Below are 23,889 nucleotides of genomic sequence, written 5' to 3'. Positions count from 1 at the left end.
AAACTTTCCAGCCTTCACGACCAACAGCGAGCCTCGGTCCAAACCCTAACCTTCCCTTCATGTCGTTTGACATCGGTTCCGCGCAACCCTCCCCGGCATTCTCCGCTGCTCCTGTTTTTAACGGTGGTACGATCTCCTCCGGCACTTTCGAAGATGAGCCGCCTCTGCTCGAGGAGCTTGGCATCAACACCCGTCAGATCTGGAAAAAGACAGTATCGATCTTAAACCCCATTCGCGTGAATCCTAGTCTTCATGAGGACGCCGATCTCTCTGGCCCCTTTATCTTTCTAATGGCTTTTGGTCTCTTTCAACTGCTTGCCGGGAAGTTTCATTTTGGGATCATCTTGGGATGGGTTACCGTCGCTGCTCTGTTTGTTTACGTGGTGTTTAACATGCTGGCCGGAAGGAGCGGAAACTTGGATCTTTACCGGTGTCTGAGCCTGGTGGGATACTGCATGCTTCCAATGGTCATCTTCTCGGCGATTTCTCTATTCGTGCCGCATGGTGGAGTCGTGATCTTTGCTATGGGCGCCGTTTTTGTTCTGTGGTCGACGAGGATGTGTACGCAGCTTCTGGTGGAGCTGGCTACAGGTGGTGAGGAGCACCGAGGACTAATAGCCTATGCTTGTTGGCTAGTCTACATGCTCTTCTCTCTGCTTGTCATATTTTGATAGCAGTTTAGGTATTGTTCCCTTTTTTATGTACTTTGTATTAACACTGTATGCATATACTTTTGACATTTTTAATCAAGGAGGATTTGCATACATACTACTCAAGTCCTGGACATATACATATGTAACTCCAAAAATTTAATTTTAACATATATGCCACCTTACCTATGCATGAAAAAGTATGTTTCAAAGTTAAAAATGTTGGTTTTTTTGATGTGATGTGAAAGTGTTGGGTGGTATAAATTTAAAAAAAAGTAAAATTTAGATGTTAGATTTGTAAGTGCATATGAATTGATTGGTATGGATGTAAATGCCCCTTTAATTAAATATCCCTTATTTAGTTTCGTTTATGATGAAAAGGTAAGTGGCACATATAATCTGGTTTTTCTTGTCTTTGTGATTGAAATAACTTTAAATTGATTGATACTTTATTTTCTTAGCTTCTGAAATGTTCACCCCTGTAAATTCACAGCTTATAAGTTTATACATAACTTTGATTTACAATTAGAGACAGTTTTCTGTTGTTTTACCAATGAAATGTAGAATCATAAGATTGATGCTCGGTTGCTTTGACTATACTAATTCACCCCATTTCTTCTATCAATATTAACAGTTTGTTTTAAGGATTTGTTATAAATTGTTCGATAAGTTGTTGAATATTTACTTTTATGTGGAAAGTACACTATTTGTTATAATCTGTTGTCCCACAGTATACCTTACAGTCATTGACATTCTGATTAATACTTTAGGATAGTTCATCTTGATCTTGGAAGGCGCTACTAGAAAATTGGTCATAGTTGATATAATTGTTTGATATGCAAGGATCTTTCAACTGATATATATTTTGCTCTTTGAAATCTTTTTTTTCCCATGGAGAGGATTTTATTTTGTTGTGTTAGCTTGTTGAAGGTATATGTGATCTCATTTCATTATTTTGAAAAAAATTATATTTCCTAAAAAGAAGCAACATATTTATCGTTCTATTTTATCTTGAGTCTGTTGTGCATCATATCCAATCTCTTGATTATTCTCGTGCTTCATAATTAATTTTGGTGATTTGTTGTAATATCTTGGTGTCATTATTGTTGCAAGATTGATCTTAAAGTACTCCTTAATTAGAAGGATCAAAATCCAGAATTAAAAGAGTAGAAGGTGATTATAAGGTTTTAGGAATTTTTTGGGAGGAGCCATTGTGGCCTATTAAAGTTTGCTTTTTGAGAATTTCTCCCCATCTCTAATTTGGACTTTCTTTTCATGTGTCGATTTTGCCATTGTTTCGGATCTATTTTGGATTGGTACAACAAATAACTTGATATTTTCATTTAAAGACAGCCTCAAGACTTTTTAAGGGTGGCAATTGTAGGGTTCCTGTAGCTTTTGAGACTTTAAAGGTTTCGATCATAGAAATAAGGGTGATTGAAGCATGGGAGGTCGATAATTTGGTTGTTAGGTTGGCCAATGGAGAAGGGAGAGTAAGTAAAGAGATGATTGAGAAGAATTTAACTGATTTCATTGCAAGAAAAAAAGTCTATCAATAAAATCTAATTCAATTCCAAACAAACTCCATAATAGGGGAAAAGTTGAAATAACAAACCAGATAACATAAAATTAGAAGCAAAAAGAATCTGATTTTGACCAATTAGCACCTCATGTGCGGTTCTTATAATCTTCAATTAATTGTTCAACTTTTGAGAATTGATTTTTAGTTTGATGCTTCGTTAATGATTTAATAACCTTTGTGGGCTCCTGGTGATAGTAAGATATTCAACATAGGCGGGCGAGTTATTTTGATAAATTTTTCAATGAAGTTTTTGAAAATATGATCAACTTTAGTGATCTTAATATTAATAATAATAATAAAACTTTTTATTTTCACCGTCGCATTAGTAAAAAAAATGATAAGACTTGAAATAAAACCAACGGTGGAAAATCAACAGGATCTGATAATATTCCAATTGAAATGTGGAAATATTTAGGAGATTTGAGAGTTTCTTGGCTTACTAAACTCTTTAATATTATTTTAAAAATTAAAGAAATGCCTGAGGAGTGGAGGAATAATATTTTGGTCTTATTTTTAAGAATAAACGGGATGCACAAGAGTGTACAAATTATAGAAGAATTAAGTTCATGTGTCATACATTAAAACTATAGGAGAGAGTAATTGAACATAGATTAAGACACGATACAATTATTTCTCATAATCAGTTTGGATTTATGTCAGACAAGTTTACTTAGGAATCTATACATTTATTGAGAGGTTTGATGTAAAAGTACAAAGAGATTAAGGAGGATCTACATATGATCTTGATTGAATTAAAAAAAAAAACTTACGGTAAAGTCCTAATAGAAGTTATTTGGAGAGTTCTAGAAAAGAAATGTGTTGATATGACTTATATTCAAGTCGCTAAAGATATGTATACTAGTGCAGTTACTTGTGTCGAACAGAATGAGGATTGACCAAGTATTTTCCTCTTTCAATTGGATTACATCAGAGATCGGCTTTAAGCCTATATCCTCTTGCATTATTTATGGATACTCTTAATGGACATTTACAGGAGGATGTACCTTGTTGTATGATTTTTATTGACGATATCCTTCTTATAGATAAGGCTAGAGAATGAGTTCAGGAAAAACTTAAATTACGTAGGTCTAAATTAGAGTCCAAAAGCCTTCATTTGAGTAAATCTAAAATTGAATACATGGAATGTAATTTTAGTAGTAGTAGATCTAGTGGCAGAGTTGTAACTATGGGAGATCAAATCATTAAACTGTGTGAACGTTTTAGATATTTTGTGTCTATTGGTTAATGTGATGGTGATATAGATGATGATGTTATTAGTGGAATTCAAGTTGGTTGATTGGTTGAAGTTGAGGAATGCATTGGGCTTATTGTGTGATAGAAAAACATCACTTAGATTAAAGAGAAATTTTATAAAATGGTGATGAGATCTGCAATGCTTTATGGTGTATAATGTTGGCCTTTAAAAGAGAAGCATAAAACTAAGTTAAGTGTTGCTGACATGTGAATGCTTAGGTGGATGGATGGCTTGACACTTTGTGATAAAATAAGAAACTAATGTATCCGTCAAAGGATTGTTGTATCTCCAATGTCAGATAAGATTAGAGAGAATCGTCTTAGGTAGTTTACTCACATTAAACATCGACCATTTGATGATCTAGTTAGGATAGTAGATGTTTTAGATTCAACTTATGTTAAGAAAGGTAGAGGTGGACCTAAAAAGACATGGGCATATTGTATAAAATGTATAAAAAATTATCGTATAAAAAATTATCTTATTTATTAGAATTAAATGAAAATATGACATTCGATAAGACACGATGAAGAAAAAGGATTCATGTAGCCGACTCCACTTAGTGGGATAAAGGCTTGTTGTTTTTGTTGTTGTGGACTTGTAATGATGTCTATTTTGATTTTAGTAAATTGTTCCAAGTATCGTCATCTTCAATAGTCTCATCAAGAAATTGACGGTTGATTCGATGCTCAGATTCTGTGTGAATCTTCTTTTTATTGACGTCTTTGAAGTGGATATTTTGATTGATAATCTCCTTCATGATCTAATCTCCCATGTTAAAGGTTGCAAAAAAGTCATATTGGGGCAAGTGGTTAAAGGGAAATGGGAATGGATTAATAGTGAATCTGATCCATTATATCAGGAGAAAAAGGAAAGGATTAATAATGAATATGATCCTTTTTATCATATAAATGGTCACAAAGTAAATATTTAATTATATTGATCTCATCTTTTTAATGGCTTCGAATGAAAAGTTCAAGTAGGCCGCTCTTGATCTATTGTCTAACTTCCATTACACACAAAATTGTTAATTATTTAGTTTTGAGCCGCCAGTCTAACCTAGGCATAAAATTGGCTCGAGCCATACAATCTACTTCTGAACCAATGTAAGCTTAGTTTTATGCTTACTTGATAAATAAGCATGGTTATATCCAAGTTGAGCGTCAACCTGATTCTTGATTGTTTTCAATTCTCTAAAAAAAATTCGTTAACCTACATACTTATATGTTTCATTTATTTTGATGCATTTATGAAATGATTCATACTTAAAAGAGGAAGTAAAAGTTTTTTTAGCGGACATGATTCAAGAGAAATTAAGTCATGAATGAAAAAAGGTACACATAGGTTTGTAAGTTGGTTGGGTCGGCCTATCAGCTCACAAGCATGACACCCTTTAAATGCTCTTAATTTATATGTGCGTAAATTGATGACTCTAATGAGCTCAACGTTGACCATTGAACTTGTTTATCATTTTAAAGCATATAAAATGGCAATGCAGGTCTTCCCTCCTAGCCTTTGGTTCATTTACTTACCTAACTTTGTTAGGCAGGTTCTACCATTGGCTGTCCCCACTATCTATTGCCACATTGCTTGCCTAACCACTTGTCGTTGCCATTTACCCTTTTTGCTTTTGACCACAACCACTGAATGACCCTAATTAAAATGAAAACAAGCTTGGAAGAGGAATTTGAATCAATGATGCCTCATAATTATAACTTTCTACTATTTTACTGAGTAAGCTTTTGTTCATATTATTAATTAATGATGTTTTTATGCTTGATTGGATAAGCTCTCTCCCCCCTCCCCGTAATGAAAAAGATACATCTCTCAGTCAAAATTTGACTTGAACATATTTGAGGTAATTTTAGTTTGTCTTGGATATCGAGCTTGTTCATTTATTAATTTAGGGTTTTAATGGGAAGTCTGCTATTATTAGTATTGGCTTGCCCAAGTCTATTTGGGCTTTTGGAATCGTAGGGTTTAGTTGAATAGAATTCAATGCGCTCGATTGGCAAATTTTGCACCCCTACGTGCATGCATGAATGTTTGCATGGATTCATACTAGTTGGCATGTGCATTAGAATTTGATTTTTTACTAGCTTATTTTTATTTCATGCTTGTCTTAATAAGCTTGGGTCGTCATTATTGAATTTGATTGAGTTCAGTTTGAGCTAAAAATAAATCTAATTTTCGTGCAATTTTTTATTCTTTACTAGACTTGGCAACCTGGCAGCATTGTTTTTAGATTAAACCTAGTTATTGTCTTTGAAAACTTGCAAATAAAAGAAAAAAGGCAAACTAAAAAAATGTGCATGGCTCTTGCCATGGTTTTAAAAATTGGACCAAACTGACTAGTTTGACGTGCTCTACTGTGATTTGGTCCTCCGATCAGCTTTTTTCTAGTTCCAAAATCGCTTTCACATAGAAGCGGATATAATTAATAAAAATCGGTGGTTGAATTAGTGAACCATTGGACTGATCTGGTTTTTGATGAAGCACTTGGCTATAGAATTGATCAATGTTTTGTTTATTGATTTTGATTGGGCAGCTAAAACTAAATGATTTAGATTAAAATTGAAATAATTGAAATATATGTCCCAACTTTTGTGCTAGAATCTTATTCGGACTTTTCAAATCGATGCGTTTTAATTTAGAATATTGTATGTTGAATCGATTAAATTATCTTTATTACATCATTTAAATCATATTAAGATGATTTTAATTTTTATATGTTATCTGATTCCATTCTAATTGAACCTTTGAACTTTGAACCTCATTCTTTTAGTTCAATATTTGGTTAGAATTTCAAAACCTTGGTTCTTACTGTTTTCCTTGAGATCATTTTCCAAAGTTAAAATTCTTTGGTGAAGTCACATGTGTATTTAACTGGTCGGTACCACATATTTGTACTCTCTGCTTTGTCTTTCTATGCACTGCTTGAGCCAACATGTAATCACTAACTATTTCCTTTACACCCTCTTTTCTCTCTCTCAATGAGGTTGCTGTAACACTTGGCCATTGATGTAGGTGATTACCTGCTTCAAATTTGAAAAGCTTTAATAAGTATTTTCGTGGAGCTTTCAATTTTTTTTTTGTCCTTATTCCAGATGATGCTGATGATTTTGAATATTTAGAAGATAAACTATATAATATGCTAACCTGGGCATGCCTTGCCATTTGGTGCTCATTTTAAATTGGATGCTATATTTCCATCAACTCTGTTCATGGAAATTATCAGGTCACTTTGTTTTGTTAATAGAAACTACAACAATACTCTCTTTCTATTTCTATTTATCTTCTAGTTTTTGTTAAATTTTCAAGAAAATGGTTAAGTATTCCTTGTCAAAAATGTCATGGAATTCTTTCTACTTTTTTCCGGATAATAACTCACTCTCTTTGAATTTGTATTTTTATTTGGTACAGTTTCAAGTCATTGCTGTACTTTATTGATCTGCCACATGTTGATATCCTAGATTCAATGTATAATGGAAGCTGAAAAAGTGTTGGCTTTTTTTTTTTTTGGAAGATTTACATACATACCACTTAATTGTTATGTATTTACACATCCAACTGATATACTTCAATTATTACATTCACGCTTCCTTACCTATGCATGAAAATATGTATTTCACATTAAAAAGAGTTAAAACAATGGTATTTTTTATGTGATATAAAGGATTTGGGTGGGATTAATATAGAAGTCAAAATTTTGGTGTTAGATATGTAAATACTTAAGAATTGGATGGTTTATATGTACATGCCCCCTTTTCTATTGGTTTTATATATTTATATCTTTACTCGCTCTTGCTCTCATCACTGCAGAAAGCCGTCATATACTGTCTAGTTTAGTTTTGATCGGTTAGTGCATAATTGTTACTGAAGGTCTTGAAGAGTATTGTATGATTGCTATATGCTTGATATTTTTGTTTGCTCATGGGAATGAGTGTTGGCGACATTACTGGAGCTGGAGCCGGATGTTCACTGTGCCACTAGGTTGGGGAAAAGCTTGAGGCTTTTTAGTAGGGTGCCAAAAACTTCCTTGTTCACAAATTCTTCTCCTGATTTCTCTTCTTAAGTGAACAAGCAAGATTTTTCAGTTCAGGTAGTAAAAGAGCTGAACACAAATAAGCGAGTGTTCGATTATATTAGGCTCGATGTGCAAAAATGTCTAATATATAAATGTATAAATCTATACATATAATATATACACACACACACATATATACAAGAGATTTTCAATTATACTAGGTTTGAAATACAAAAATGTTGAATATATAAATGTATAAATCTATACATACAATTCATACATACAAACATACAAATGATTGTTCAATTATACTTGGCTTGAAATACAAAAATATCAAATATATAAATGCATAAACCCATGCACACACACACACACATGTAGATTCAAAGAAGATCACTCTATCATTTGCAAAAAAATAGAGAACAACATCAAAATAGGTGAATAATAACAAACGAGTATAGAAAAAAATATTACTCAAAACAAAGTTTTATAAATATTAAAGACCTCACTGCATATTGAGACTGCACTTGTAATGACTGATTACTAGCACCGGAGCATCGGGACTTGCATACGTACATAAAAAAAGTAATATATAGACTTCAGAAATGACACTGGGCTTCAAAACATAAAATGAATTACAATACACACTATAAACATGTCTTCGCTTAGTGGATTGAGAAAGCAAAATCATGTGATATTCCTTTGAATTAGTACACAAATAAAGCTTATTGGACTTTTGAGCTTGAAAGTGAAACTTGTTGAGTACTAAAATTAATGGGGGGGTTATCTTTTTTACTTTAATTGCTTGGATTCATTATAGAGTATTGAAATTAGTGATGGGTTTACCTTTTTGAATTATTTATACCTCGTGTAAATGTTCCCATTTATATGACATATCTTAGCTTGCCACAGATGTCTTGTTATCTTGAGTCATATTTTTATATTTATTGAAGGGTAATTCAACAATATGCATTTGCATTCTTTGTTTAATTTCTTCGGGCTATTCATTGGGGAACTTTTTTTAAGATAATAATATAAAAAATTCAACAAAATTTCTTCCTTCAAAAGATTTTTTAACAAATTGAATTTTATCATTTGAATTACTTTATTAATAGATGCGACTTTTTCATTTATTCTAATAGCAATTCACCATTTAATTACACTACAAAAAATTTTAAAGAAATGTTTTTCAATTCAAAGAATTATTTTGAATTTCTAAATTTCATGAAATAATATTCATGAAATTTGATATTGAGTAAAAAGAATAATTGAGATTGTCCATCAGTTAAAGTTTAAGTTTTTTTTAGAAATATAGGGAGAAGTTTCCACACATCAGAATATTTTTATTTAATTGAAGCAAGGAGAATTTGTGTTATAGTTTCTCAATTATTTCATTATTGATAGAACTAATGTGATATATCATTTGATAAGATTTCAATCAGCATTACGAACATTAATGGATGTTTTCTTTTGGGATTAATGACAAAAAAAAATTTTATTCATGACTTCAATATAAGTCCAATAATTAAAGAAATAATTCTCTGTTAACTAAGGGTGCGATTGTGACAGATTGTGCGTTTCAGGATAAGCAGCTTATCTTGAAATGCGGCCCGCAACCGCAAGTCGACCGCAGGGTTCGACTTGCGGTCTGCGCTTAGTGTAAAAATGGAACCGCATTTTCAGATAAGTGGGTAAAACACGCGATTCAAACGGTAACGTGACGTTTTAAAAAACGCACTCACACTTATAAATTGCCCCAATTGGGCCCTAAATTTGCGAGTTTTGTATTTGAAAATTTTGATCTAATATAAGTTATGGCCACGTTCTTTATGATTGAGAATTCTGAGAATAGTTGTTTTACTATAAATAGTAAATCTGTTTAGTTCAATAAAATCATATACATTTTTAAGAATTAAGATGGCTCCATAAACGTTAGGATCATATATATATTCTTCATAAAATGAGCTATTTCCTAGACAATACGCTGACCTATGGACCTATGGAAAAGAAATGTGATAATATTTTTCTTTTATATCTAAAATATCAGAAATAATAACTTTAATGTAAATAATTTGTTCAGATATAAAAATTTTTGTGTACGATTTTTTATTAGATGGAGGTTCCATAAATTGAGAGTCAAATGCTCTGATTGATTGATTGATTTGCAGATTAATTTTGTGATGAGTCATAAAAATATTGGGTTAAATTGATCGTGCAAAAATTTTGATATCCTTGACCTCTTCCCCTCCCCTAGGGGAAGAACCTCGTCGAGAGTAATTAAGAGGGTCATATGCCCCTTGCTCTTAGGGGCGATCCACCCCTGAGTATCCATGCAAAAGTTTAAGTTAGAACATTAGGTAGGGATTTTGTTCTAACATTAAGGTAGAACAATCAGGGGTGGATCGCCCCAAAGACAGATAATTATGCTTGTTTAGAAGCTAAATTTTTAACATTTGTAAGAATAATTGATTTTGCTGCACTACAATCAGTTCGTAAAAGAAATTTAATATTAAGATCATCTTGGAATTTAGAAATAGATTTAACTATAACAATCATTTCTAATCATAATGAAAATATGACATTAAATAGGACGCAATGGAGAAAAAGGATTCATGTAGCCGTCCCCACGTAGTGGGATCAAGGCTTTGTTGTTGTAATCATTTCTAATTTGAGAGCATAATATTTAGATTGAGTAGGATTCCGATGATTTGAAGTGAAGACGACTTGAAAGAAGGGAATAATTTTTGCTTTAATATACCACCATAGCCAATATTTAATGCATTCGTCTCAATAATTTTACATTTAGATGGGTTAGCTAGATTACTACAAGGTAGCTTTTTTACTTTATTTGGAATATTTTAAATTGCCTCAGTATGAGTAAGAGATTAAGTTAGTGTTTTTTTGGGCCAATAGAAAACAGTGGCTGCATCTTGAGCAAGATTTTTATAAAAATTAATACTATAATTTAAGGTTCCTAAAATATCTTTGGAGTTATTTTTTATCTTTAATGTCATTAGAAAATTTGTTAGTAAATTCTATATTGTGATTAATAGGAACTATAAATGAATTAAAAATATTGTCATAAAAAATGAATTTGTGTTTAGAATATTTTTGTTTTTGGTGTTGAGATAACTAATCCATTTATTTAGCAAACCACTTAAATGTATTAATATATTTAAATTGCTCTTCGACTATGTTAGAAAAGATTAAGATACCATCAATATAAACAAATATAAGAATAATAAGGGTAACTTTTGATAAATCTATTATTCATTATATTATGCAATTCAGAGGGTGCATTCTTAAGACCAAACGAAATGACATTTCATTCATAGTGGCCAAACAAAACAGCTGCTATTTTGTAACAATCTTTTTCTTTAATTTCAATATGGCAATAGCCAGATTCAAGTCAAATTTAAGAAAAATGAATGCAATAAGTTGATGATTTAATAAATTTCTTTATTAGAGATGGGGTTTTTTTATTCATTTTAAGTTCTTATTTAAGGATTTGTAATTGATAACTAATCTAGGCTTATCACATATCTTTTTAAATTTTTAGTGCAAATCCAAGGAAAATAAGTTTTTTTTTTAATATAATTCCTTTTATTAATAAGTCATTTAATTCATTTTTACATGGTTCTAAATAATTTGTATCCATTTGACATGCCCAGTCTTTAGCGGGTATATTTTTTTCATTAAATCCATCTTCATATGGTAATATTCCTTGTGTTTTCAATCCCAAAAAGCTAATGAATTGTCTCCTTAATTTTCATTTTGAAACTCTTGATTTAGCTAAGTTTTTATTGAGTCTTATTATTTTGAATTTGTTCTTGAATTCGGTTAGTATTAATTTCTTCTTTTAAAGAATTAATATGAAGAGTTCTTTTTTTTCTTAATTCTATTCATTTCATTAATAATAAACTTTCTAGGATTAGTGATGAATTGATATTTCAAAGGGATAGGAAATCTTTCTGAGATTATTCCTGAAGTATTAGTTTTTATTGGCATAATTTGTGTTAAAAATTAAGTTCCTAGTGTTGTGTTTTGAGAGAGATTTTTGACAAACAAGACATACAACATCATTGAATAATTTGTTTTTAATTTTCGCACGATTGCTAACCGCCGCTGTAACTCTTTGGGTAGTTTTTTTTTCCAAAATATCTAGAAGAAATCATTCCTTTTTTAATACAATTCATACCAGCTCCACCGTCAACTAGGCATTTATTTAATTGTTATAAATCATTTTTGCATAATAACTTTTTACAAGGAATTCGGCATTTCACTGTCAGTAAATAAATCTATTTTTATACCACTGTTAGATGATCATTCTCCTAATTCCTCATTAGTAATTTCAAGAGCAATAAGTCTATTATTCATTTCTTGTCCACATATTTTTATTTTAATAATTTTTTCATTAATATCATTAATTTCATTTTCTAAATCAGAAATATTAGTTTGTGAAGATACTCTTTTTTAAGATATTCGATGATAAACATATTTCATACTATAAATAGGAAATTCATTTAGAGTTGGTTTCTATTTCTTTTTATTAAAAAATATATAAATTTTTTTCTCTAGTCTTACATTCTGAGGCATTAGATGTCATTTTGATTAATTGATCCCTTTGTTCATCTCTTCATCTGTTCATCTGTAAGCATAAATAAGACATTTCAATAATGGATTTATAGTAATTGGTATCATTACAGTTATTGCAACAAGATTTTCTTCAGAATCAAAACTGAAGGTCGAAATGTCTTCACTATTAGTAGCTTATGATTCAGAGGTATTCAAAAGGACTTTCATTGAAATATGTCCCAACTTTTCATCAACTTATAATTCATTAATGCTTTTTGTGGAGAGGACATATATTTGAATAATAATCAAATGTACCACATCGATAACACTTAATATAATTTTCTTTCTCTTCCTTTTCTTTTCATAATTATTAGAGGACTGATTGTCATTTTGAATGTTTTTCTCTTTATAGTTTTTGTAACATTATGTTTTTTTCTCTGGAGTGATGAGTTTTAGTAAATCGTCGATCTTTTTGAAATGATTTTTTGTCTGTTTAAAAGAGATTCATTACAAGCAAATTTTAACAAAATGCTCCGAGTTGTTTTTTCTCTAAAGATTCTTTCTCGTTTGAGTTGTTTACTAAGTTTGATATTCGAACATACAGTTTCGATACAAACATTAAGAATTATTTCATATCTGAAATGTTCATATATGATCGTATGTGCTTCTTTATTTTATAAATTTTTCTCAACTCTTTCTGCAAAAAGATTAGGAATTCCTATAAATTTTTGCTTCCAATAATTATGATTAACTTTTGATAAATCTATTGTTCTTCTTAAAAAAACATCTTTACACCACCAATAATGGGTTAAAATGTAACATGTAAGTTTTTGTAATAATGATTTGATTTGTTCTCCTCCATCTTAATAAGTACCAGTAAGTGTTCTAAAATATTTATTATTAATTGATACATTGCATCTATGTTTGAAAGAGTAGCATGTAAGACAACTGGATTTAAAATATCTACTTTCCTAACTGGATCATTAGATGGTTGACGTTTAATGTGACCAAACTATCTAAGACAACTCTCGCTTATCTTGTCTGCCACTGGAGCTACACCAACCCTTTCACGGATAAATTCATTTCGTATTTTGTAAGTGTCAAGCCACTCATCCACCTAAACATACTCATCTCAACAACACTTATCTTAGTTTTGTGCTTCTCTTTTAAAGGCCAACATTCTGTGACATAGAGCATTGAAGGTCTAAAGCACATTGATTGGAAATAAAGTAAAGAAATTTGAAGTTCTGGATTTAAACACACTCATCCTCCCTAAAGAAAAAGTTCTTGGAAATTATTTGCATCATTTCAATCACCATAACACATACATTTGTTTTTCTAATTTCTAGTCAGTCATTGTGTTAATGTGTTTGCACCATACTTGAGAGATTCAAATTTAGGATTCTTTTCTGTCAGAATTTTGATCTATGGTCAAAGAAAGGTGATTAAATTGCTCTCTTTATTCTTTGGAAGATTCATATTTCAATGCAAACTTTATTTCTTACTTTTTTACGATCCCAATCTTTCATACCACATAAAAAATATCATTATTTTAACTTTTATAAAGCGAAATGCAACTTTCCATCTATAGTTAGTATTTATGTAAAAATGAAAGTTTTGGTTATATGTAAATACATAGGAATTGAGTGGTATATATGTAAATCTTCCAAACAAAAGCAAAAAATCAATGTTGCTCTGCTGTATTACCATTTGTACCTCTGGTTAAAGGTTTCAGACTTTATAAATCTTTTTCTGCAGTTCATGACCTTGAAAGCTGGTAGAGGATGCGTATTCAAATGACTTCTTGGTACTTTGCAGCTTTGGTAGGAAGTTTCTAGAATATTCTTTGGCTGTGGATGGTGGGTAAGGGCTAATATGCAAATATTAGAAATTATTGTTTTCTTTTGGAATAAATTAGAAGAGAATACTTGTATTTTGTTGGCTTGGTTTCAGTTTGGTCTTCTCTGTACTTCGGATGCAGTATTCTTGCCAGGTTTAACTCAAATCCTTTCACTTTGTATTGAGGTTTTAATATTATTATTATTATTATAATGTTGAAGGAAATTACATATGTACGTATAAATGACCGACATGGACCGAAGAACATATTAGCCGATTTTATGGACCTAGAAACATATTTTTCCAAAGCATAGTTGTCAGGTTGATTTGTCGAACTCATCAGTCTTGAATCTGTTGTAGGGTTGATCTATATTTTTTGCAGTTCGAGTACTCTTTGATGGGTGCCAATTGTTGTGTACCAATGTGACCGTATGTCAGCGTTTAGTTATGAGTCATTGGACATTTACATTATCATGGTTTGTTATCGATATGTTGTGTGGAGAGACGGGTATCGTTTACGTATATGTCAACATGTAATTATGAGTCATTTGGCACCCGCATTATTGTGGTCTGTCGTCGATATGTTGTGTGGATAGACAAGTATTGTATTAAAATTATTTAATATATTTTCTCATTATAACTTAATTAGGAGAGATTATTGGGGGCCACATAAATAGAGATGATCTCTTGGCTTTAGTGGGGCTTTATTTTTCTTCTTCTTCTTCATATCCATAATCAAAATGTTGATTCAAGCTCTTTAGGTAGCCTAGATTGTGTGAGCTCACTGCCTATTGGGGGCCAATTTTCAAAAATAATTTAACACTTAAATGTGTGGTGAGGATGCAATTAGTACCCAAATTTAAATTTATACTTTGTGCTAAGGAAAAAAATAAGAGGTGAAAAATAGAGTACATCAAAGATCGTCATGCGACGAATAAATGAATTGAAGGAATAAATGATGATGATGACACAAGAAACACGATAGAAAGCTTACAAAACCCCCTCTAAAACTCACTCTTGGACTCGTATAACGTTTTTAGGATTTGTGGTTTGCAGATGTGAACTACGAAGAATAAGGCGAAGAAGTGTCCTCTCATCAATGCTCGAAAAGGAAGCTGATGAAACGTACATCAAAGAGGATGAAGGGTCAACATATTGGGGCGAGGAAATAAAGATGAGAGAGAGGAGAAAGAAGTAGAAATCATTATAGAACATCTCCTCAAGTGAAATAACATAAGTTGAGGTGAGAAGTTTAAGATCTTGGCCTTGGAGTCTTATAAGGGAAGGACATATTTATTTGACTATGTAGCCTCGTTTGAGTCAGCTGATTCTTGTTAAATGTCAATGATGTTTTGAAGTGTTGATTATTCTCTATCACGTTGAAAGAGCCAGTCCTTCGTTGGTTCAAAAATTTGCCTTCAAGGGTCCTTACATTCTTCGGTGAGTTCAAGCAAATGGTCGAGTCTAATTCCTACATGCCTATACGTGAAATTAAGTAGCAGAAGCACGAGTAAAAATTTAATGAGATTAATAAAAGAACGGATGACGTCTAGATACGAAGAATCCAATGCTATTAAGAATAAATATTTTTGAGCTCATTAAAATATTTAAGTACTTGAAAATTTTTATATTTACATACCATGTCTACAAGGGAGCTTGTTAATTCATAAAAGGTTTACAATTATAATATAAATAAAAATAAGAATAATAATGTGGAACAATCTCATAAAACCTACCATTCTCCCACCCTTCTCTATTCCCATCATAAATTTCTGTGTACATATAAGCCTTTAGTCACTGCCGCAATTATGAATTGCATATCATAGACATTTATGCCATTCCCCCCTAAACTTTTAGCCTGTCTGCATTTATGGTCTTACATGCCCATTTAACTCCCACCAGAACTTATATCTATATCAAAAATAAAATATAAAAATGATAGATTCATTAATTATCATATCAATATTGCACGAAAGTTCAACATACAGTCAGAAAATAAAAGTGACGGATAGAGACATCAAAAATTTTTATGTGGAAAATTTGAAAAGGAAAAAAATCATGGGTTCTTGTTAAGTCATGGCCATCTACTATGAATTAGTGATTACACGCACATGTCATTGTCTCATAATTGGGAAAGAGCTACACAGTTCTTCAAGGTATAATATTTGTAGCTGAGAGTGATTGCGGTTTGGAACATTTACTGGAACTCCAGTACACTGTCTTCTAGGTGTGTCACTGCACGGTGTATTGAATGAGTGCTGCTATCGGGTTTTCAAGTCAATATTGGGTCAGGGCGGGTCATCTGTTCCAATTCAAGTTACACAGAGCGTGAGTCTTTGTGTCAAAGTCAGGTTGAAATGGGTCATCAAGTTTGATATGATTTATTATGTTGGAGGGGTTTGGATCAGTTCAACATGTCGGGTTACCGAGTCGGCGAGTCACCCGGTCCAGCATGTTGCGGGTGTGTCGTGGGATTAATGTGATTACACAAGATATGGGTGTGATTACTTGTGGATGCAGCCATGGGGGCACTCTCTGGAAGCTCAAATCGGTCGACTGGGTTCAAGTGGCACATGAAAGTGGTCTGATTTGAGGTTTGGATCAAGCGGTGGGATTTTAGGGTCCACGCTAGACAGTGGGATGCGATGGTTGAGATTGAATCGATAACAAGACAAATTCAAGGTCTTAAACGAAGGTCAATTGTGGTCGATGACGATCGACAAAAGTCAACGACAGTCGGCGATTGTCGACAAAGGTTAGTGGTGAGCGATGACGGTGACAGTGGTGGTGTTGGACTTTAGCTCCTCAATGCTTCAATCTTTTCCTCATATCTCAAACTCTCCTCTCCCCTCAGAAGAGAAGTGGGGCTTTATTTTTGGTGTTTTGGTGCAATTGATGCAAAAATATAAACTACTTTGATCGGACGGTCCAGAGAGTTTCTTTCAACCATACTGCGTTTGATAAAAATTTGAGTGTTTTAACGATGTCGGAATTAAACGTTCTCAGGCTCGTTGGATTCACTTTGTCAAAACGTTCAATTTGATTATATACTTGCTAGATTCGATATTTGTTTGACTTCCAAATATGTCTGAAAAACTTTTAAAAGTGATTTAATGATTTGATCTGAGCTTGACTATAAGTTCTCAAAATTTTGAATTCAAGATAACTTTTTTTGGGGGTTTGAATATTTTTTTATCAAAACATGCCTCTCACATATGTGTTATATCTCGAGATTGGAGGTGCAACAAATAATATTTTATAATCTAACATATTGAAGTGCCATGAAAATAAAAAAATTAAGATATCACTTAAAAAAAAAAAAGAGAATTTTGATGATCATTATACCTTTTTGAACAAAAATTTCTTTGCAATAGCCGCTACTGACTCAACTACCAAAAAGTCAAATCTTTATGAAAGACCGACAACATACAATTATAAAACTAGGCGGGCGTCCATTCCCATGCCCGGCGGCCTACTCTAATCTATCATCCTTCCTCGCCATTTTCATGCCTCTCCATGGCCGACCTGAACACTCCAGAATAAGCTTTGTTCTTCAGTCGCAGAAACCAAAAACACCTCCTTTATTTATTCAGATAGGCTTGTTTGTTTTCTCTTGTTCTTCCTTCTGATCCTCAGACGCACAGACTCTCTCTCTCATTATTGTTTCTTTCTTCTTCCAGCCGAAACTCCAGCAATGTCCGGCATCCCAAATTCCCGCCCACCGACCGCGAGGAAGAAGAGAAATCTCCCCGGCAATCCAGGTTTGCTCTGCTTCTACCCTGCGCTCTCTGAAGCTGATTATTTTAGAAAAGCTACCAACTTTACTTCCACAGATCCTGACGCGGAGGTAATCTCTCTATCTCCGGCGACCCTAATGGCGCCCAACCGCTTCCTTTGCGAGATCTGCAACAGAGGATTCCAGCGCGAACAGAACCTCCAGCTCCACCGGCGCGGCCATAACCTACCTTGGAAACTCCGGCAGCATCCGCCCGGCGGACCGCCGGCCAGGAAACGAGTGTACGTTTGTCCGGAGCCCAGCTGCGTCAACCACGACCCGGCTCGAGCTCTCGGCGACCTCACTGGCATCAAGAAACACTTTTGCAGAAAGCACGGGGAGAAGAAATGGAAGTGCGAGCGATGCGGGAAGCGCTACGCCGTTCAGTCGGACCATAAGGCTCACTCCAAGACCTGCGGATCCCGTGAGTACCGCTGCAATTGCGGAACTCTGTTCTCTCGCAAGGATAGCTTCGTTACTCACCGCGCGTTCTGCGACGCGCTTACTCGAGATTCTGCGGCCAACGAATCGCTCAGCTGCGCATCGGATGAGACGCCGTCGGAGATGGCGCCGCCGCCGCCGCCCGCGGCGTATATGTCGGCGACGGCATTGCTGCAGAAGGCGGCGGAGATGGGGGCGGCGGCGAGCGCGGGGTCGTCGTCGATGTTGATGGCAGGGCTTCTGCGGTCGACGAAGGGGAAGACAAGGGATTTCTTGGGAATGGGGAGGGATGATGGCGGTGGTCGGAGTATGGAGGAGGTGGCGAGGTTTGGATCTTTGGGTTCGGGAATGGAGTTTGTGGGAACTGGTACTTCGTACAATGCTGCGGGTTATAATTAATTCTTGCTCTGTTTCAAAGATTGGTTTTTTAATGCAGGGGGGAAATGATCTTCGTTGATGTTTTTGATCTTTTATAGATCCGAGAGGTTTATGTTCCGTATTTTGATCGTTGCCGCAGGAAGAAGATGAAAGGAGGAATTTTGAATGTCCGAGAAGTTAATACTCTGGAGTGATTGCTCGGGGATTTCTATTTCTTTGGTCCATAGAGAAAATATTTTGGACATCGCCCGTCGGGATGGTCAACTACCGGCTGTCATATATTTATACACGTCATCAGCGTGCAACGTGGAGACCGGTGGCTGGTCATCCGTCCGGACATGCAGACGTTTGGATGAAATATTTTTCCCTGGACAACAACGTAGATTGTATCATGTTATGCATCAATTTACCGTGTAGGATTGATGTAATATTTTCTCTTAATCATTTCTCGATATGTAGATGATGTGGATCGCACCACACCGTGCGTTCAATAGTACAATAAGATTCTTGTTTTGACCACAAGATGAATGTAATTTTATCTTTATTATGTAAAATTAGATATTAAATTATAATCAACAATAATTTTCAATAAAATTATTTAGATTTTTTTATTCTTTCAAATGTTTCTCAACTCTTCTGCATTCATATATTTCACACCTAAATTGTGATTTTTACACTTATATTTCTCTATATATAAAAAGATGAATTTCTCCAATGAGCCTGTTATGTATAGGTGAAGATGGTTAGGAAGTAAGAATTAAAGTTTGGATGTTAGATATGTGTTAAAGTTTGGATGTTAGATATGTGTTGAGAAATTAGGGCGAAGAAAAACAAAAACGACACAAATCTAGAAGAACACAAAGATTTAATGAGGTTTGACAAAGATGCCTACGTCCTCGAAAGCAGAGCCGCTTTTTCACTAATCCAGAAAAGTACAGAATACATAATATGAGGTGTAATATCTAGGATTACATACAGACATATTTATAACCTTAGAAAGAACATAAAAAGAAACCTTGGGTACAATATATAATTACTAAATTACCCATGTACCACAACCCCAACCCACATAAAGAAACTCTACTGATTTGGATAGAATCTTCCGCTAAATCTTCCGCTCTGCTCCTCTCTCGATTTAGCACTGTCCATTTATGATATATGAGTCATATCTAATAATATGTAAATACATAAGAATTGAGTTCTATGTATGTAAATTTTAGTAAAAAATATATTTTATTTTAAAAAAATTTAAAATAATAATATTTTTAGATATAAACATTCATGTATACCATAAATTGTAAGTGTTAGACATGTAAATACATAACAATTGGGTGGTATTTATGTGAATGCCCAAAAAAAATAACACAGTTGATTTGGCATTGGAGCATTTATAATTTCTTTATTGAAACACAGGGAACATGTAATATATGTAAAAATTGAACTTTTTGAGTTATACATATAAATACACAAATACTGAGTGGTACATCTGTGTGTGCGAAACCTTAGAAGTGAAAAAATTAGGGGGCCTAGCCCAGTTAAAATGATCAACTATGAAAGAATGGCTATAATGTTGCCCCAAATACAATGTTTGCATGCACAAAGTATATAAAAAGAAACAATGTATTCTGAATAAAATGATTGCAAGCAAGTGTTGTCCAGAGTTACCGTCAAGTCTCCAACATACCTTGTTTTGATACGTCATTTTGTGGTATTAGAGATATTTTGTTACCATGTAATTAGGATACTTCATTACTCAGTGGCAGACATGATGGTTTGTGATACATATAATGTTTTATGTTGGTGGCATCATGAGCAATTGCAGCAAGAAAATTTTATAAGATGGTGGCTACACCCGCAATGCTTGATGGCAGATAATACTGTCCTATAAAAGAGAAGCAAAAACTAAGCTAAATGTTTTTGAGATGAGAATGCTCAGGTGGATGAGTGGCTTGACACGTAGAGAAAAAAATGTGAAACAACTCTATCTGTGAAATGATTGGAGTACCTCTGATGTCAAACAAGATTAGAGACGGTCGTCTTGGATTCTTCAGTCACATTAAACATCAACCATCTGATGACCCTATAAGTAGAGTAGATGTTTTAGATTTTACTCCTGATGCAATAACTTTTCAGTTCATAGAGACCATATATTATCTGAGTCGCATTATTTTTTTGTAATAGAAAAATACAACCATTAATATAATAATAATCTATTTTTTTGCATTTATTCCCAACTATGATATAAATCAAATGACACTAATTTATGTATTGGATTGGTCTTCTTTAAAAATCCGATAGACTAATTCAAATTTTCATATGGCATGCTGAAATTTAATATGGTACAAGCATTATTATATAGTAAATAGCAAGTAATTCAGAGTGGTTAGCAAGGTCATGGAATAATGATTGTTAAGAAATCATAAATTTTGTATCCCTTCATTTGAATATTTAAGTCATTTATCTTATTTTAAAGCATATGCATATTTACAAAAAAAAATTTATATCTACATCTCTCTCTCTCTCTCTCTCTCTCTCTCTCTCTTTATTATTATATGTCGTGTTCTCCTACTGTTTGGTTGGCATATGCTATGTCGGTTTTAAGTCCTCTAGGGTCAGAGGTTTGATTCTGCTGGTGTGCGGATCTGTTAAATGATTAGACACATGAGGTTTGTTGGGGGGCTCATATTATATATTAATCTGATCAGTTAGTCTGGTTGTCAGTGGTAAGTCCCCTGGCCTCTGGCCATTCCTTAAAGGAATGGCCACTGACAAGCAGACTAACTGATATGAGCACGGGGTGCTTATATATATACATTCAAATCGGTTGAACTTTGAGCTGACCGAATATTGGTACGACCAACCAAAAAAGTGTCACACATCTTCACTAATAACAGCTTAACCAACACAAGGGTATTTACAAGATCAATAGTTGCCTAGCAAATACCCTTATTTTGCATCAATTTTTTAATATTATAGGACCGTATTTTCTAGTGCTTATATCCCCCTGCACAGCATTTAAGATTTGCTTGAGCCATTAAAGACCAGGCCTGCAGGCCATCCTGATTAGCCCGTTTCTAGTCAAATTTGCAGACAATATAATACAGAATTATTTTCCCCCTATTTGAAATCAAATGATTTTTTATTTTCATTTCCTTTATTATTATTAATTTATGAAATTTTTTTTTATATTTTAAATATAATTTTAGAAATAATTCTTGCCACCCAATGTATTTTATTATAAATTAAAATGTAAAAATAAAATAAAAGAGAGGAAATAATTGTGAACCCAAAATGGGCATTGTAATTCGATTAATTGCAAGAAGATTTGTAATTTAGGTCATAATAGTGAACCACAATAACACGTTAAGTGACCAACTACTACTTATGTGGTTTATAAGTTATGCAGCTCTCAACTCCAACCACTGTGGCCTAAGAACGTTGTTGCAGCTCACCTCTATGGCTTGCATGAGTCGTACATCTTCCAACTTCGTCCTATATGACCTACAGATATTATTGTGGCTCGCAACTAAGGACTGCATGATCAATTCAGACATATGCGGTCCACAAATCATGTAACTCCTAATACTGGTCTTTATGTCCTACAGACGTTATCATGACTCAACACTATGGCCTACTATGTAGTCCAAAGCTCATGCAGCTCCCAACTCTGACCTATGTGGCATACGGATGCTATTATAGTTCACCACTACGACCAACGTTGTCCATAAATCATGCAACTTTCAACGTTGGCTTTTGTGGTCAACTAATGCTATGAAGCAACTCTATACGGCCTGAGTGAGTCCATGACCAACTACAACCACAACTTTCAACTACATGTTACACATTTTTAAAAGATAATATTCATATTTTATATTATGTGATTTATTATAATTTCTCATCATAACACTACGTTAAATTAATATTATTTTCTCTCTTTTAGAACAAACTAGCCGATTTGAACTCATAGACTTAATCTAGAGCTCGAACTCGAACTCCACAAAATTAATCATGCTCAAGCTGAATGTGCCTCGAGCTCGACTTGACTCATTTACAACCCATTTTATTGAACATTTTTATTCTTGGTGTCATTCCTTTGAGTTTATTTGGTTTGTTTTCCATTATTTTTTGTTGTTCTTATTTTCTCTAAAAACATTTTAATGTAATTTCTTTTTTATCTTAAGAAAAAAAGTATGTAAATACCCATTCTTTAATTGTTAATTGCCTAAAATATCTAATAAGTAGACAATAGCCTACATCCATATGAAATTGAATGAGAAACTTCCCATTGTTTGTAACATTTGTTGTCTTGGTCCTTAATTTCTTCAAGAAATCTTTAATTATTAATTCTTATTTGTTTACATATCTAATATCTTTATTTTATTTTATATATTTATATCACAATTTTTTTATATCACTTCAAAATTCTTTTTTTATTTTTATTTTTTTAAATCTATAATATAACTGATGCAAGTTAGAGAATTCATGATTGTGGGGTAATGAGTTATCGTCTTAACGTTATATGAGAATCTGACATATACTCAAGTAATAATGATAATGAGTAGAAACACCATAAGTTTTTATGCGAAAAATCCATAAAGAGAAAAACCACGGGCCTAAGCAAATTGAAATGATTCACTATAAGAGTAGTGATGACATGTTTATGCCATTGCCCCATAGGTAAGAAATAGTTACAGAGTTTTTTTGAGTTATAACGAATTTGCACATAAGAGGTTATTGCCCCGTAGTAGGGAGTGATTGTAGCGGGTAGTGAATGTTAGTGCTTTAATACATTGTTTTCAAGGTTAGCGTAATGTTTAGGATGATGCATTGTTCTGTAGAATGTTTTTTGACTATGTGGCGGCAATTGTTGCTTCATCGCTTTGCAGTGCAAACTTTGACTACGATCGGAGTTTTACTGCAAGGCCTGAAGGACAACCGATGACAGTCCACGGTGGATTACAGAAAAGCGGGAGATATTCTTCGGATCCGCGGTGCAGAAGCGATACGAACTTCAACTCATTCCACAAGTTTCAGTCTTTCTTCGACTCAAGATCTAAGTCTATTATTTCTTTAGAGGAAGGTAGAGCTTTATTTATAGAGTGTGGAAGAGGTCATTCTTCACAGAATGAAGGAATTCAGATCATTCCATTTGACGACGCCGAGAAATTCTATCGATCGTTATTATTTGATGGACGTTTAAATACCTTAATGATGTCGAAATTGTGCGGCATTAAAGTAATCAAATTTAAATTTTATTTGGCCTAAAAAGAGTTTTTAAAATTGGGCTTACAACTCGGTAGGATTTGACTTGGATTGCAGTACTTCAGGTATTGTTACCTCCGTCTTATAAATTGATAGATAGTGGCAAAG

General features: G+C 33.4%; 2 protein-coding genes across 2 annotated transcripts; both read left to right on the top strand.

The window, feature by feature from the left end:
• Positions 1-6: 6 nt before the first annotated feature.
• On the top strand, positions 7-13,931 carry LOC110023231 (protein YIPF5-like). Its single transcript, XM_020722539.1, has 2 exons — positions 7-682; positions 13,845-13,931. The coding sequence occupies exon 1, from the start codon at positions 60-62 to the stop codon at positions 669-671; it is 612 nt and encodes a 203-aa protein (XP_020578198.1). The 5' UTR covers positions 7-59; the 3' UTR covers positions 672-682; positions 13,845-13,931.
• A 12-nt stretch (positions 13,932-13,943) lies between these two features.
• Positions 13,944-19,045, top strand: LOC110023230 (protein indeterminate-domain 12-like). The gene is made up of 3 exons (XM_020722538.1): positions 13,944-14,079; positions 17,606-17,686; positions 17,759-19,045. The coding sequence occupies exons 1-3, from the start codon at positions 13,962-13,964 to the stop codon at positions 18,538-18,540; spliced, it is 981 nt and encodes a 326-aa protein (XP_020578197.1). The 5' UTR covers positions 13,944-13,961; the 3' UTR covers positions 18,541-19,045.
• The last annotated feature ends 4,844 nt before the right edge of the window (positions 19,046-23,889 follow it).

The sequence above is a fragment of the Phalaenopsis equestris genome, unplaced genomic scaffold (assembly GCF_001263595.1).
Source record: "Phalaenopsis equestris unplaced genomic scaffold, ASM126359v1 Scaffold000223, whole genome shotgun sequence".
Lineage (NCBI taxonomy): Eukaryota > Viridiplantae > Streptophyta > Magnoliopsida > Asparagales > Orchidaceae > Phalaenopsis > Phalaenopsis equestris.
The sequence above is the reverse complement of the archived record's forward strand: the minus strand, read 5'-3'. Positions and strand labels throughout refer to the sequence as shown.

Excerpts from the sequence above, each read along its gene's own strand:
- LOC110023231 (XM_020722539.1), top strand. The coding sequence starts at position 60 with ATGTCGTTTGACATCGGTTCCGCGCAACCCTCCCCGGCATTCTCCGCT.
- LOC110023230 (XM_020722538.1), top strand. The coding sequence starts at position 13,962 with ATGCAAATATTAGAAATTATTGTTTTCTTTTGGAATAAATTAGAAGAG. Across the intron at positions 14,080-17,605 it reads GGATGCAGTATTCTTGCCAG|CCGAAACTCCAGCAATGTCC; the intron begins GTTTAACTCAAA and ends TTCTTCTTCCAG. Across the intron at positions 17,687-17,758 it reads AAATCTCCCCGGCAATCCAG|ATCCTGACGCGGAGGTAATC; the intron begins GTTTGCTCTGCT and ends TTACTTCCACAG.